Here is a 12,807-nt window from a genome sequence, read left to right on the forward strand (position 1 = left end):
AGTGATACTAGTTTTGAATGATCGTGTAATTTTATGTGCACAAAGATTTTTAGGTATCCAAGAGTCAACATGTGGAATAACAGGTCGTGAGGAATCGTATAGATACATTATATGTACACTAAGAAGCAGCAGCAGCCAGGTGACGTATCACTGGGATTCCCCGTCGATTGCCATCGCCTTACTTTCGTATGCCTCGACTATGAGACCCTTATCATCATCCTCGCCCACCTCTCCTTGCCATCCATTGTCTATCAGGTACTGCATGAACTTAGCGTCCTCCTCTGCTAGGTCCTTCCCAGTCATGTCAGGAACGAAAAAGTAAGTGACGAGCACGCCGGTCACTCCGCAGATAGCAGCTATGATGAATGTCCACCTGCAGTGATGGAAGTAGGCACGGCTATTAGGAAGTGCAGAAACCGAGACTTACTTCTTGCCAAGATTATTCTGAATTGGTGTGAAGGCCTGCGTTCCCACCGCAGCTCCAGTCTTCCCTATTGCAGCGGAGAGACCATAGCATGTTCCCCTGCAACGGCTTAGCGCTTACTACCGGTGACGATGGTGCTGGACCCACCTGACGGGCGTGGCGAATGACCTAAAAAAAGATTCATTAGAAACTGCGAGGACTTCGCGGTACAGGAAAGACTCACTCGGCGCTGACAAGGCCTAACATATCGCCGGGGCCCTGAGGGCATATTCAGCACGGCTTCAGCTGTCTTGCAATCAGCACTCACCAGATTCCCAGACGACTGCATTAGTCCATAGCTGATCCAGAGGATAAGGTGGAAGTGACAATTCAACAGAAGACGCACTCACAAAATGACAAAGAGCGGTATTATCTTAGTGATTTTGTCGTAGCTAAGACCAATAATCAATCCTATAACGAAGTTCGTGGATGAGCATGAGGTAGGCCAGAAACCCATATTTGCTGACCAAAGACTAGATACCCGGAAAATCCGAGAATCATCTCATTTCAGGTATGTCACGTCAGCTTTGCAGTATGCCGTCATAATGATGGTAAATACTGACCGTATTGCGCCTGCCCAACGGATTGCAGAGTGCAGCACCAATGAACACGCCCGGTAGAGCAATGGCACCAAGTAGAAGCTGCCACTCCGCTGTTGCCTTTATCGAACCGTCGTGGATCACGCTCGAAATAATCGTGCCAGAGAAGACGCCGTTCGGGAAAGTCACCTGGTCAGCGAGTCAGATCCTAGTCTCCAGGCGAAACTAGTGCCCTACGAAGTCATACAGGAACCTGCCAGAATGTCATTAATAGGACGTTATATTGCACAGAGCTATAACACACCAAGCACCGCACGTGCCCAGTAAGGCTCTCCAATATCTCTTTATGACGAGCCAATATGGGACACGCCCTACAACCGCTGTGAGAGTGTGACCGCTTGACAGGAGTATCTGAACGTACTCTTGATGGCAGCCTTGCGGAATAATATTGAAGACATCATGCGTAGACGGAAGATGAACACGGTCAAGGGCAAAGCGATGCCAACCCCGAAGCAGACACGCCAGACCGTGGACAAATGCTCTGGTCCAGCAGCTGACAACGCGATTAAGAATACCGAGACTGCCAGCGGTCCACCAAACTGACGAAGTTTCCAGTTCAGTCTAGTACGATCGCGCGTGAGCCAATAAGTTAGAACTTACACTGAGAACGAAGTTAGTGACCATTATGAATACTGTTCCCAGAGCGTCAGAATGGAATATAGGGACCAGGACCCAGAACCGGAACCGCACAAACCTGGGCCACGATGCTTAACCATACGCTCATTGGCAGCTTCACTAGCGCTGGTGGAAGACGCTGGATATTCGCCTCCCACACCCTGAAAGCATAAGTGAGCGGAAGCGGAGCGGTAGATTCTGAAAGCAAGGCTTACAACTCCGGTGATACCACGTGCTATGGTCAGGAACCAGAACAGTCCTTGTACACTTCCATGAGCACCATGGGCGGCCGTACCAAGGGTAGCACCGATGACGATAAGCAAGGTGGTAGCTACAAGAGCCGCCTTTCTGCCTACACGATCGCAGATAAGGCCCACAAAGATTTGTCCGACGATTTCACCTATCCTCAAGGCATGAGAGCGATGTTCCTAATGCCACAAGGTTACTCACCGATGAGTAGAGCGTTAGATACACGCGTCGATACTGACGAGGTGTACTCCTTCGGATATATCTTTTTGAAGACCACCTGTCATAAATGTAACGAGTGACGGTAAATCCATTATATGACTCTGCTCACTTACATTGGCCATCGTCATGAGGTTGTTTTGGTCTTCATGTTTCCCAGAGCAATCAACGAAATGCTGAAGCACGCTTGGACGGATAGCAACTTACACCCATCGCTGATCAGTCCAAATGCCGCTGCGGCTATAGTAAAATAGGCGCTTAACGCCTGCTTGGAAAAAAGCGGACTTGGCTCCGTCACTTGTTCAAGGGAAGCAGGCTCGTCCACCTCCGATGTTTTCTCGGCCCAAGGCGTTTCGAGCTGCTTCTCCGCGACCGAGTCCTGTTTCTCCAGGGAAGCCATGGTCATGCAAAGAGCAAGGAGCGCATACACGGGGCCGACTCGAGTATATGAAGGCCTTGATATCGATGCTCCGATATGGTCTGCGTTGACCGCTCTCCTCGCCTGACAGACGCACGTGCAGCATACTCGCCAATAAAGGTCGCCTGCCTCTGCATCAGGATCCAAAGAACATCAACCTTCGGAGAAATCTGCGCTCCCCCGCCAACCTATTTCTGGACTCACCACGGCCGGTAGCATATACCAGCATATATACCACACGTGCCATCGAAAGACTCATCCTCATTGGTCCATTGCGCAAGGGCCAGGGCGGGACCGCATTGGCAGCGATAACACTGGCGCTCAAATACCCATCGATTGAAAACCTCAGGAACACGGAGGTGTTCATCATGATCCAGATACAGTAGAATCGACGTACTTCACTCCTGTAGAATATGCTGACGATAACAAGACTACTTGACGTATGTTCCCAAAGCGAAGAATTCCATACCGCCTTAGCTTGGGGATAAACGTTCCTAACCGCAGAGAGGATACGCCAGACCGGATAACTGTGCTTACAAAATACGGGACGCATCGAGGATGACAGTCCCGCTCTGGCAGATCGGTCATGACAGGAGAAGGTCCGCAGAAGCTGCTCGTCGCATCCGCTACTGTCCATATAACAGTAAGGGGCTAGCATAGAAGACGACAGTCCCATGTAATACAGCCATCTTCTGCTCGCGTAAGTGGGTCTGAGGCAGCGTAGGTACTTGGCACTGCGTCTAAATCCCCCAGTCAAGTTTCACGAGGCCACCCAGGATCGAGTGCATTTATTACTCATTATGCGCGGAAACCACAGGTCTGAAGCGGTCTTGTATCTCAAGCCAGACTAAGAGATTGCAGCGTATACACGAGTCATTGTCAGGAGCTTCGAGAGGAGGGTTCTGGACATTCGAGCAGGTTGTTCGAGGACCGAAATTTGTCCCACCGCTACGCGCGAGCTGCAAGCCTCAAGGACAAGCAAGTCATTCGAACTCCGCCGAAACTTTCACTGCAGCCTCATCGTCATCTCGCCTGTAGTCTGGTGCTCGAATAGTAACCAGCCCTCCAGCCATGGCCCCCTCTAACGGTATCACGAACGGCACTGACGGCGACTATGACCTGGACGACATTGACTATTCTGACATTGAGGACAAGTCTGTACTTCGGCCGTCCGGTGCGCTTCCTCTCGAGACTGACGCCCTTTTAGGTACCAGGTGCAGCTGGAGGATGGCTTTGAAAACATCATCGTGGTGGATGGCGTGCCCGTCATTGACAGATCAAAATTGGAGAAGCTGTTAGCAAAGATCGCGAAGGAATTCGGCAAGAAGGGGGCCCCCATAAAGCCGGATGACATCTTTGTGCCATGGGATGAATCGACGGGGAAGAGCAAAGGGTGCGTTCCCTCTCTGGGTACGGGTCGTAATGTTGATTATTTCGCGAAGATACATATTTGTCGAATTCAAGAGCGCAGATGAAGCGGCATTTGCTCTCACGGCAATGGATGGTCATCCATTTGATGCCAAACACACTTTCGCCACCAATTATTTTACGGACATCGAGAAGTTCGCCAACATGGATGAGACCTACGTTGAGCCGAAGCTTGAGGAGTACAAGCCCAGAGTGCGTCGGATGTTTCGCAAAAATATGGTCCATTCATCTCTTTCTAGGAACATCTCCGGGCCTGGCTCGCAGACCCTCAAGGCCGTGATCAATATGCTATTTATCGAGGCAATGATGTTGAAATTCATTGGCATGGCAAGCCGTCTCAGCGCGAGTTGGCATATAAACATACGGTACGTCTCTGACATGCTCCTGAATTCCAGTTTCTCGCTGACAAGCACATCAGGAATGGACCGATCTATATATATCTTGGTCCCCGCAAGGAACGTATATGACCACTCTCCATCGACAGGGTGTGCAACTCTGGGGCGGCCCTTCATGGCAGCTGCAACAGCGTTTTGCTCACCCGTACGTCAAGCTGATCGACTTCTCCCCTTGCGAACAGTACCTAGTTACCTGGTCGAATGAGCCGATCGTGGTACCTGAGGGCGCGTTGCAAGGTCCCCGCTACTTCTCTCCGATAGACGAGGGGAATCATATCGCAGTGTGGGACATCAAGTCGGGCAACATGCTCCGGACGTTCCCCGCTGCGCAGCAAGAGGGCGAGGAACCGGGATCGAAGAAGCAATTGCAATGGCCAGCCTTCAAGTGGAGTCCAGATGACAAGTTTGTTGCTCGGGTCACCCCTGGTCAGCAAATCAGTGTCTACGAGCTGCCCAGTATGGGTCTTCAGGCGAAGAAAAGCATCAAGATCGAGGGCGTGGTGGACTTTGAGTGGTGTCCACTCGGCGACAAAGACCGAGAGGACGGGGAGAAAGCGGAGAAGGACGCCAAGGCTGGCGCAAAGACGACGCGGAAAGTGAAGGAGAACATGCTCGCTTACTGGACTCCGGAAGTCGCCAACCAACCAGCTCGCGTCACGTTAATGAATTTTCCCGCCCGGGCTATCCTGCGGCAGAAGAATTTGTTCAATGTTTCCGAGGTAATATCTTGACTGGCTCGTCTCTCAAGGCACAGGCTCTGATTGGTTATTTCCGCCTCCCAGTGTAAACTCTTCTGGCAAAATCAGGGTGACTTCCTGTGCGTCAAGGTCGATCGCCACACGAAAACGAAAAAGACCCTATTCTGCAATCTGGAGATCTTCCGCGTACGTGAGAAGGATTTCCCCGTGGAAGTCGTCGAGCTTAAAGGTATGCAGTCATCATCAGACGTACTGTGGATCTGGGCAACTCGAATATTAATCCTACACGTGTAGACACCGTCCTCGAATTCTCATGGGAACCCAAGGGAGAACGATTCGCCATTGTCTCCAGCAACGATCCCAACCTTGGCAACCCAGGTCCGGGCATCACGATCAAGACCGACGTCAGCTTTTTCCAGCTGCACAAGCAGAAGGGCGACTTCAGGCTCCTCCGTACGTGCTCGCAGACATGGTTGGTCGCCTTATTGGCTTACATGGGTCACGTGCCCCTCAGGTAATCTGCCATCACGGACGAGCAACACGATTCGCTGGTCCCCACGGGGCCGCTTTGTGCTTCTGGCCACTGTTGGGTCTTCGAGCAAGTCGGAACTCGAGTTTTGGGACCTCGATTTCAACACCGAGGACGTTGGCCGAAAGGAGATGGTCAAGGACAAGGATGAATGGGGCAGCGGTATCCAGCATCTGGGTACAGCGGACCACTATGGAGTGACCGATGCTGAGTGGGATCCAAGTGGGCGGTACCTTGCGACGCATGCGAGCGCATGGAGACATACGGTGAGATAACCAACTCGTTAAAGTATTCCATATTCCCCGGGACTTATTCGCCTGTTATCTACCTACGCAGCTCGAAAACGGCTATGCTATCTGGGACTTCCGCGGGCAAGAGCTGGAGAAGCACCTCATGGACCGCTTCAAGCAATTCCTGTGGCGGCCGCGGCCGAAGACGCTGCTGACAAAGGAGCAGCAGAAGCAGATCCGCAAGAACCTGCGCGAGTACAGCCGGCAGTTCGACGAGGAGGACGCGGCAGAGGAGAGCAACGTGAGCGCGGAGCTGATCGCGCACCGCAAGCGGCTCGTGGACGAGTGGAACGCGTGGCGCCGCCGGTGCAAGGAAGAGCTGGCGGAGGAGCGCAGAAAGCAGGGCGCGAAGCTGGATGGCGAGGAGGGCCCGCATGAGGAGACGAAGGAGGAGATCGAGGTGTGGGTGGAGGAGCTGATAGAGCAGATTGAGGAGGAGGTCGTTGAATGATTGTATCCCTATGCTGTATGACATTGCATGTGCTCTCCAGGCTGTCCGAACTATGATCTATGGTGTGTCTACATCGTGCTATGACAACCATGCTTACGCTCTGGAGCGATGCGGGCGTGTTCCGACCAAGTTTACTAGCTCCGCCACTAAATTCTGGCAAACTCGGGCAGGTACAGAAGTACTTACGAGGCTAGCAGGACAGTTTCATTAATCTGTCCATCAAGGCTATCAGGCACCGAGAGTGGGTGGGATGTCGTGAGAGCGAGGAGAGCAGGAGGACAGCGATGAGATGACAGACGGTGATTGGGCGATCAAAGGCAAGTGTGTTGAAGAGATGGCGGTCAAAGTTTTGTGGTTCCTCGGAGGAGGGGACAGCAATAGATGGTGGCCTGAGAGGCCCAGGCCATATGGAGGGTGAGAGTGGGCGCTAAAAGGAGACGTGTGTATTTATGCATCCACGGTGTTGTGCGACGCCGGCAAGGAGAGAACTGATGGGAGCCGGGGAGGATAGGCTTTGAGGGATTGACGCTTCTGGCCGAGGAGGCGGGGCTTGGCAGCAGGTGTATCATAGCAGATAGAAGCGCGGGTGGTCAAGCACGGACGGGTGGTCGCACGGGGAGGGGGTAATAGAGGGCGGCGGGGGGTTAGGGCTCCGGGACCATCAGATGACCGTATGCTGGGAAGGACAGCGCGTCGATAGATTTATGGAATTGCAGCAGAATATTCGGAATTGGGGGGAGCGGTGCAGGGACAGCAGGCTGACATGACAGGTTTCCATTAGTGCAATATACCACTGCCAGAAAGGGCGAGGCTGGACTGTCGCAAAAGGTCCCAGGGTGGTATGATGCAAGCGAACCGGGGACTTGGTGGCAGACTAGGAGCCAGTATAGCTACTCGTCGCCAGCCCGAGGGTCGCACGACCGCGGCGCCGTCGCGAACAGCGGCGGGCTCTGAGAGACAGACGGCGACGACGGCAGCGACGCATATCAGAGGCTATGGGCCATTCGGAATTGGCGGTCGAGGAGGACGTGACACTGACAGGGCGCACTGGCAGGTAAGTAGCCTCGCGCCACCTTGGACCGGAGTAACGGGAGTTGCCGGAGCCCGATATAAAGCAGCTCGGGATATCTAATCAGTGCCCAACGCTGCGTATCAGATAAAAGCTGCTTGCCCAGAACCGCATCTCCGACTCCTCCACGACCCTGGCCCTCAACCGACCCCCTCGCCGCCGTCCCCTCCCTCCTCGCCGTCGTCGTCCGCAACGTCGAGCATGAGCTGCGGGCCACCCTCCCCCGTCGTCGCGTCGTCCTCCACCCTCTGGGCAACAGGTACCACAGCCGCAGCCGCGTTTCGGCCCAAACTGATCGCAAAATATTTATAGCTTCCAAGGACTGGGTCATCCCGGCCAAACCAAAGCCTGGCAGAAAACCCAAGAAAGACCCGGCCCCTGCGCCCCAGGAGGTCGTCGATGTACGCGCTCTGCTCCCCTCTCTGTCGTCGCCCGTCAATTTTAATAATCCCCCCCTTAGACGCTCGACAGCAAGGGCCGCCGCGTCCAGAACCGGTACGTTTAGTGTACCACGTTGTAACTCAGAGCACCGATCCTTCCTCTAGGGCCGCGCAGCGCGCCTTCCGTGAACGCAAACAGTCACAGCTCGCCGAGCTCCAGGCTCGCGTGCAGCAGTACGAGCAGGGGGAAATAGAGCGCAACGTCGCTCTTCAGAATATTGCCAAACGCCTCAAGGAGGAAAATGACAAACTCAAGCAGGAGAATGCCGTCCTCAGGGATAAGATCTCCGTCCTCGAGCAGGAGCACAATGGCCGCCAGTACGGTGACGGCGAGAGGAAGCGGTCCTCCAGCATGTCCAGCGACTACCCGTCGAGGAAAAAGTCCAAATTCTCCGCGGAGCCCCTAGGTATTCCGGCCCACGTCCCTCCATTAATGACGTCTTATTTGCCATCGCCATCTTCCGCAGTCTCCTCCCCCGATTCCAACGGCAGTGGCATGTCCATGCATTCCCCGCGGGAGAACTCGGTCTTCACGACGAGGCTGCCCACCCTCAGTAACATCTTTGACCTCCCGCCGTCGAATAATCCCAAGCCATCCGGCGTCTACGACACAAACAATACCTTTGGATTCGATTGTGGCTTCTGCAATGAAGAGACCCCCTGCGTGTGCAGAGAGCTCGCCATCCACCAGATGGCCGATAAAATGTCCTCCAACCAACTCAAAATGGAGACTATCGAGCCACCCAAGTCCACCCCGTCGGATCTACCCCCATCCGCTCCGAACTCCATCTCCATCCTCGACGACCTGCCGTCGTATCAACCACCCGTCCCGCTGCGGCGCAGGAACAACGGGAGCGGCAGCAGCTCGTCCTTCAACCCCGTTTTCCCGGTAACCGCCTCGCTCGCGGAGCAGCCTTCCTCCTCGGGATCCTCCCGGCCTACGTGCTCGGGCGACCCCTCCAACTGCATGGCCTGCGCCGACGACGCCTTCGGCAAGGCGTTCTGCGCCGCCGTCGGCCAGTCCGTCGCGTCCGCCTCCCCCTGCGCCAGCTGCCCAAGCCGGCCCGCCGGGTCCGCCTCCTCCCCCACCGGCAGCGCCAATAGCGGGTGCTGCGGCGACCCCAACCGCTGCGGCGGGGGCGCGTGCACCACTGCCACTAGCGACACCCCGGAGGTCATCCCGACAGACGACGCCTGGCGCCAGCTCAAATCACACCCCAACATCGCCTTCTCGGATCTGTCCCTCCTCGCCGACGTCGTCGCGCGCCGGTCCAAATGCGCGGGGCCGCAGGTCGAGATCTCGCCTGCGCCCGGCTCCGTCACCCCCGAGCGCGCGCTCGCACCGCCGCTCGCGGGGGCCAGCAGCGAGCCTTCCCACTCGTCCCGCACTGCGCAGGGCGATGAATCAATGATCCTTCTTACGGATCCCCACGCGCACTACCGCCAGCGGCAGCGCGAGCGTTCTGCGGGATCGCCGCCACGCTTGGTGCCGCAGGAGGTCCTTGTCAGCTGTGGGCGACAGCGGGTGCGCCAGGTATATGCTGATGGCGTCAGGGAGGCGTTGCGCCTGTTAGACGCCAAGTTCCATCATTCATGATCAACAGCTCTACTCCCATATCATATATTGTATTTGTTTCATGAATTCCGAATGTATCTTCATTTTTAACAAGTATTTATGATGGAATCCCATGTCAACGGAAAGCAGTACAACTCATACATAGCGAGTCACAATGGGTGTAGCCACAGACAGACAGGTTCAGTGAGAACGCTAAGCTGCAGCATGCCACCATCGCCGCAACACCCTACTCATCTTCCACCTTAGCATTTTCCCCCGCTGCCCTGACAGATCCTTCCAAGAACGTTGCCGGCTCAGACTTGCAGACCGGAACTCCTTCACCAGGCTCTTGAGAGAATCATGCCATTGTTCCCTTGGCAACGGCATCACGAGACTCCACAGATGCAGCAGAAGACGTTTGGCAGACCGGAAGTCTCGCGCAGCCAAAAACGCCGTAACAAGGGTGTCGATTGCGGGAGCGTCCGGCGTAATACCAGCTTGGATCATTTCCTCGAAGGTGTGCAGCGCCATCGTCGGGTTGCGGACGCGGGCGTATCCAGAGAGGAGGATGGTGTACATGACTGCGTTCGGAGTAACGCCCGAGCGAGCTGCATTGCGCATCACTGCGTGCGCGGCTGGGAGATTCCCCGCAGTGACATAGGCCGTCATGAGTGCACTGAAATGATACTCATTGGGATGGATACCTCTCGAAATCATTTCCTTGAGCACCTCGTCCGCCCTCGTCGTGTTGCCCTTCACAGCATCAGACCTAATGCGCAGGGCGTACATCGCAGCATCATTTCTAACGCCGTGGGAAGTGAGCGAGCGGATCACTGGACGCATGAGCGAACGTAGGTTGGGCACCCGAGGGAACGCGAGCCCTGCAGTGGGATCAGCTACATCCCCGGAGACTGTAAGCTTCTGGGACACTTGAGATGGCCCTCGTTGCGGCGTCGAAGCACCAGTAACAACAGAGCTCCGTAATAAGTCTTGCCCTCTCGCCCGGATTTTCTCCCTTCGCAAGATGCCCTTCAAAACCTTGTGAACGTGCTTCAACGTGGGAGAAGATGTCATGAATGTGAGCTTCCGGAGTATGCGAATGATATCGCGGGGTCGAGCAAGTTCAGTACTGTCCAAGTAATGCAGCAAAATCTTGATAGTATTTTCATCCGGCTTGATACCCACAATCTGCATGATTTGCAGAATACAGTTCAAGCCATTCAAACCGCGCGGTCCAATAATACCTTTGAGAAGGGCATTCAACACGCCGACAGTCAGAGGAGACTGTATAACGGGTGTACGTCTGGGGTAGGGGGCACCAGATATGAAGCCAATCCGGACCAGTAGACCGAGTGGAACGGTCGGCGGACACATGTCAGCAACAATCTGGACCGCTGTGGCTTCATTACCGACACGCAGATGAGCGCGAACGAGAGCCGCAGCGATGCTGGAATCGGGGACTATGCCAGCGTCTTGCATTCTGTAGAAGATCTGCAGCACCGAAGGAAGATCCCGTTCCTTCGACATGAAGCTTATGAGCCTATGAAGAGTCGAAACGTCAGGACTAGGTGACATGCTGGTACCCACTGTCTGGGGGTCGCACTCGCCAATGGGCGGAACGAAGTCTCCCCCGTCGCCGATGATACTTTGCACGCCCGAGGACTCTTGATCGAATAAAGACATCACTCGGGCGACGCCATGAACATCGCCAGCATCGATTGCGAACTGCATTAGACTGTTCAGGATACGGGTGGCTGCGCGAGCACTGACGTTCTGTAGCGCCTCGAGAGCCTGATCGCACACAACAGGATCTGGCCCTAGGGAGCGGTATACAGAGACAACAGCGGCGTAAGTCGAAGCGTCCACTACATAACCAGCTTCTTCCATTTTCTGCAAGTAGTATCTTGCCTTGCCCAAGTCTCGATTTCGGATGTGGCCGGTGATGAGGAGGTGGAAGGTCCTCCGATTCGGTTTGATATCGTGACGTCTGAATTCTTCGAGTGTGTCGCCCAAGAGCACGTAGTGACGCATCTCTATATAGGCTCGAGCACGCCAATTGAGCAGAACGGCAGAGCTCCGACCTGAATGCAACCTTGCCAGTGCGGCGACTGACGGGATTAAAGACCAATGCTCCCTGTTGGCCAGTCTGTGAGCGATGTCCTCGTATGTCCGAAACTTCATTCGCATCCCAAGCTTGTGGCAAACGCGCAGGAGCTTTACCGAGCGCTCTGCTTGACTGGACTCCGCGAGCCGCAGCGCAAGCCTCGCCGTATGCCATCGATTGGACAGGCAGATCATATATTCGCATCGACCCTCTTCGGAAGCAAAACGGTCCAACCTCTCCAAGGCCTCCTCTTTGGTGACACTCGGAGATGCAAGGGCATCTATTAAGGCAAGCCAATTCTCCGGAGGGTCTGCAGTATAATCCGGAGTGACCGGCTTTGCGAGAACCAGACTTTCCCCCTTTCCCCTGCCGTTTCCGTTCTCGAGTGCCCCAAGTGCTACACCCTGTGGAGCTTCCCTGCGAGTACCGGTATGTGCGAGCCCGACCTCCACGGACGTAGAAGAGGATTGGATTGTGGCTACTTTGAGAGCTGCTGCCGATCGCCATTGCGAATGAAGAAGGAATGTCCTTGACTTGATGCATGCGAAGGGAATATCTAATACCAAGTGTAATGCGGGGCTGCGGGTAGGACTTCTCCAATAACTATGGCCGAGTCTCCAGAGCATGGACAGCCAGAGTACAATCCAGCGTGCCCAGAGATTCGCCCTGCCTAAACACCACGTAAATCACCGCTCGAAAGAAATTTCCAAGCAAATTACTCACGTCTCTAGGGCCCTACGAGCGGAATCCGATATTGCATACAGAGAACGCCTAGCAAGAAGAGGACCTTTCGCTGCTCCAGTCGGCTGAGGGTGACTTGCAGAACTTGTATTCGGGGACAGCCGTGTCGGCGCTTATGAAGCGCGCGTCGGTGCGGACTGAATCGAAGAGGAAGCCGATGCTGGCCCCTTAGACTCCTTCGATGACGGTGAAAAAAGCAGGAGGTATGATATTCGTTGTTTGTAAGAGCTACAAATTGTAACTCATATAAAAAACGGGATGCACCACAATATCGTCAGGCGGCGAGGTATCTACGCGCGTATGGAGTTGGCTATACAGGTATTAGTGTACTAGGGTATATGATGAGTGTCATGCTATGTACGCGAAGGTCCATGGTATATGTCCTCAGGACACGTATGAAAGAATGCCAACTGAGTAACAAGCATGAAAACGCACTAGACAAGCTGGGTGCGTGATATTTTACGGGGAACATATTACACGATGGAGATCACCCATCTACAGCGATAGACATTTCTGTCTAGCAATGCATGAAGGCAGTGCTATACAA

General features: G+C 54.5%; 4 protein-coding genes across 4 annotated transcripts; 2 read left to right on the forward strand and 2 right to left on the reverse strand.

The window, feature by feature from the left end:
• Positions 1-28: 28 nt before the first annotated feature.
• Positions 29-2,542, reverse strand: GLOTRDRAFT_68621 (MFS Git1p-like glycerophosphoinositol permease; the record flags this gene model as incomplete). Its single annotated transcript, XM_007862880.1, has 17 exons — positions 29-373; positions 428-523; positions 572-592; positions 648-682; positions 732-762; positions 814-874; positions 931-964; positions 1,027-1,191; positions 1,240-1,255; positions 1,307-1,373; positions 1,424-1,601; positions 1,663-1,694; positions 1,757-1,838; positions 1,893-2,077; positions 2,128-2,203; positions 2,259-2,287; positions 2,350-2,542. 17 exons carry the CDS (start codon positions 2,540-2,542, stop codon positions 148-150), a joined length of 1,527 nt encoding a protein of 508 aa, XP_007861071.1. The 3' UTR covers positions 29-147.
• Positions 2,543-3,559: 1,017 nt separating this feature from the next.
• On the forward strand, positions 3,560-6,455 carry GLOTRDRAFT_118866 (translation initiation factor eIF-3b). Its single transcript, XM_007862881.1, has 9 exons — positions 3,560-3,714; positions 3,768-3,953; positions 4,003-4,180; positions 4,228-4,353; positions 4,407-5,102; positions 5,166-5,310; positions 5,376-5,534; positions 5,596-5,876; positions 5,947-6,455. Exons 1-9 carry the CDS (start codon positions 3,632-3,634, stop codon positions 6,349-6,351), a joined length of 2,259 nt encoding a protein of 752 aa, XP_007861072.1. The 5' UTR covers positions 3,560-3,631; the 3' UTR covers positions 6,352-6,455.
• Positions 6,456-7,507: 1,052 nt separating this feature from the next.
• GLOTRDRAFT_135366 (uncharacterized protein) lies at positions 7,508-8,621 on the forward strand (the record flags this gene model as incomplete). Its single annotated transcript, XM_007862882.1, has 5 exons — positions 7,508-7,679; positions 7,733-7,821; positions 7,881-7,915; positions 7,966-8,267; positions 8,328-8,621. Coding segments are annotated over exons 1-5 (777 nt in total), but the record flags the coding sequence as incomplete, so codon positions are not given.
• Positions 8,622-9,461: 840 nt separating this feature from the next.
• Positions 9,462-12,347, reverse strand: GLOTRDRAFT_135367 (uncharacterized protein). The gene is made up of 2 exons (XM_007862883.1): positions 12,243-12,347; positions 9,462-12,189 (listed from the first exon to the last, which is right to left on the reverse strand). Exon 2 carries the CDS (start codon positions 12,143-12,145, stop codon positions 9,629-9,631), a length of 2,517 nt encoding a protein of 838 aa, XP_007861074.1. The 5' UTR covers positions 12,146-12,189; positions 12,243-12,347; the 3' UTR covers positions 9,462-9,628.
• Positions 12,348-12,807: the final 460 nt, after the last annotated feature.

The sequence above is a fragment of the Gloeophyllum trabeum genome (assembly GCF_000344685.1).
Source record: "Gloeophyllum trabeum ATCC 11539 unplaced genomic scaffold GLOTRscaffold_00001, whole genome shotgun sequence".
NCBI lineage: Eukaryota > Fungi > Basidiomycota > Agaricomycetes > Gloeophyllales > Gloeophyllaceae > Gloeophyllum > Gloeophyllum trabeum.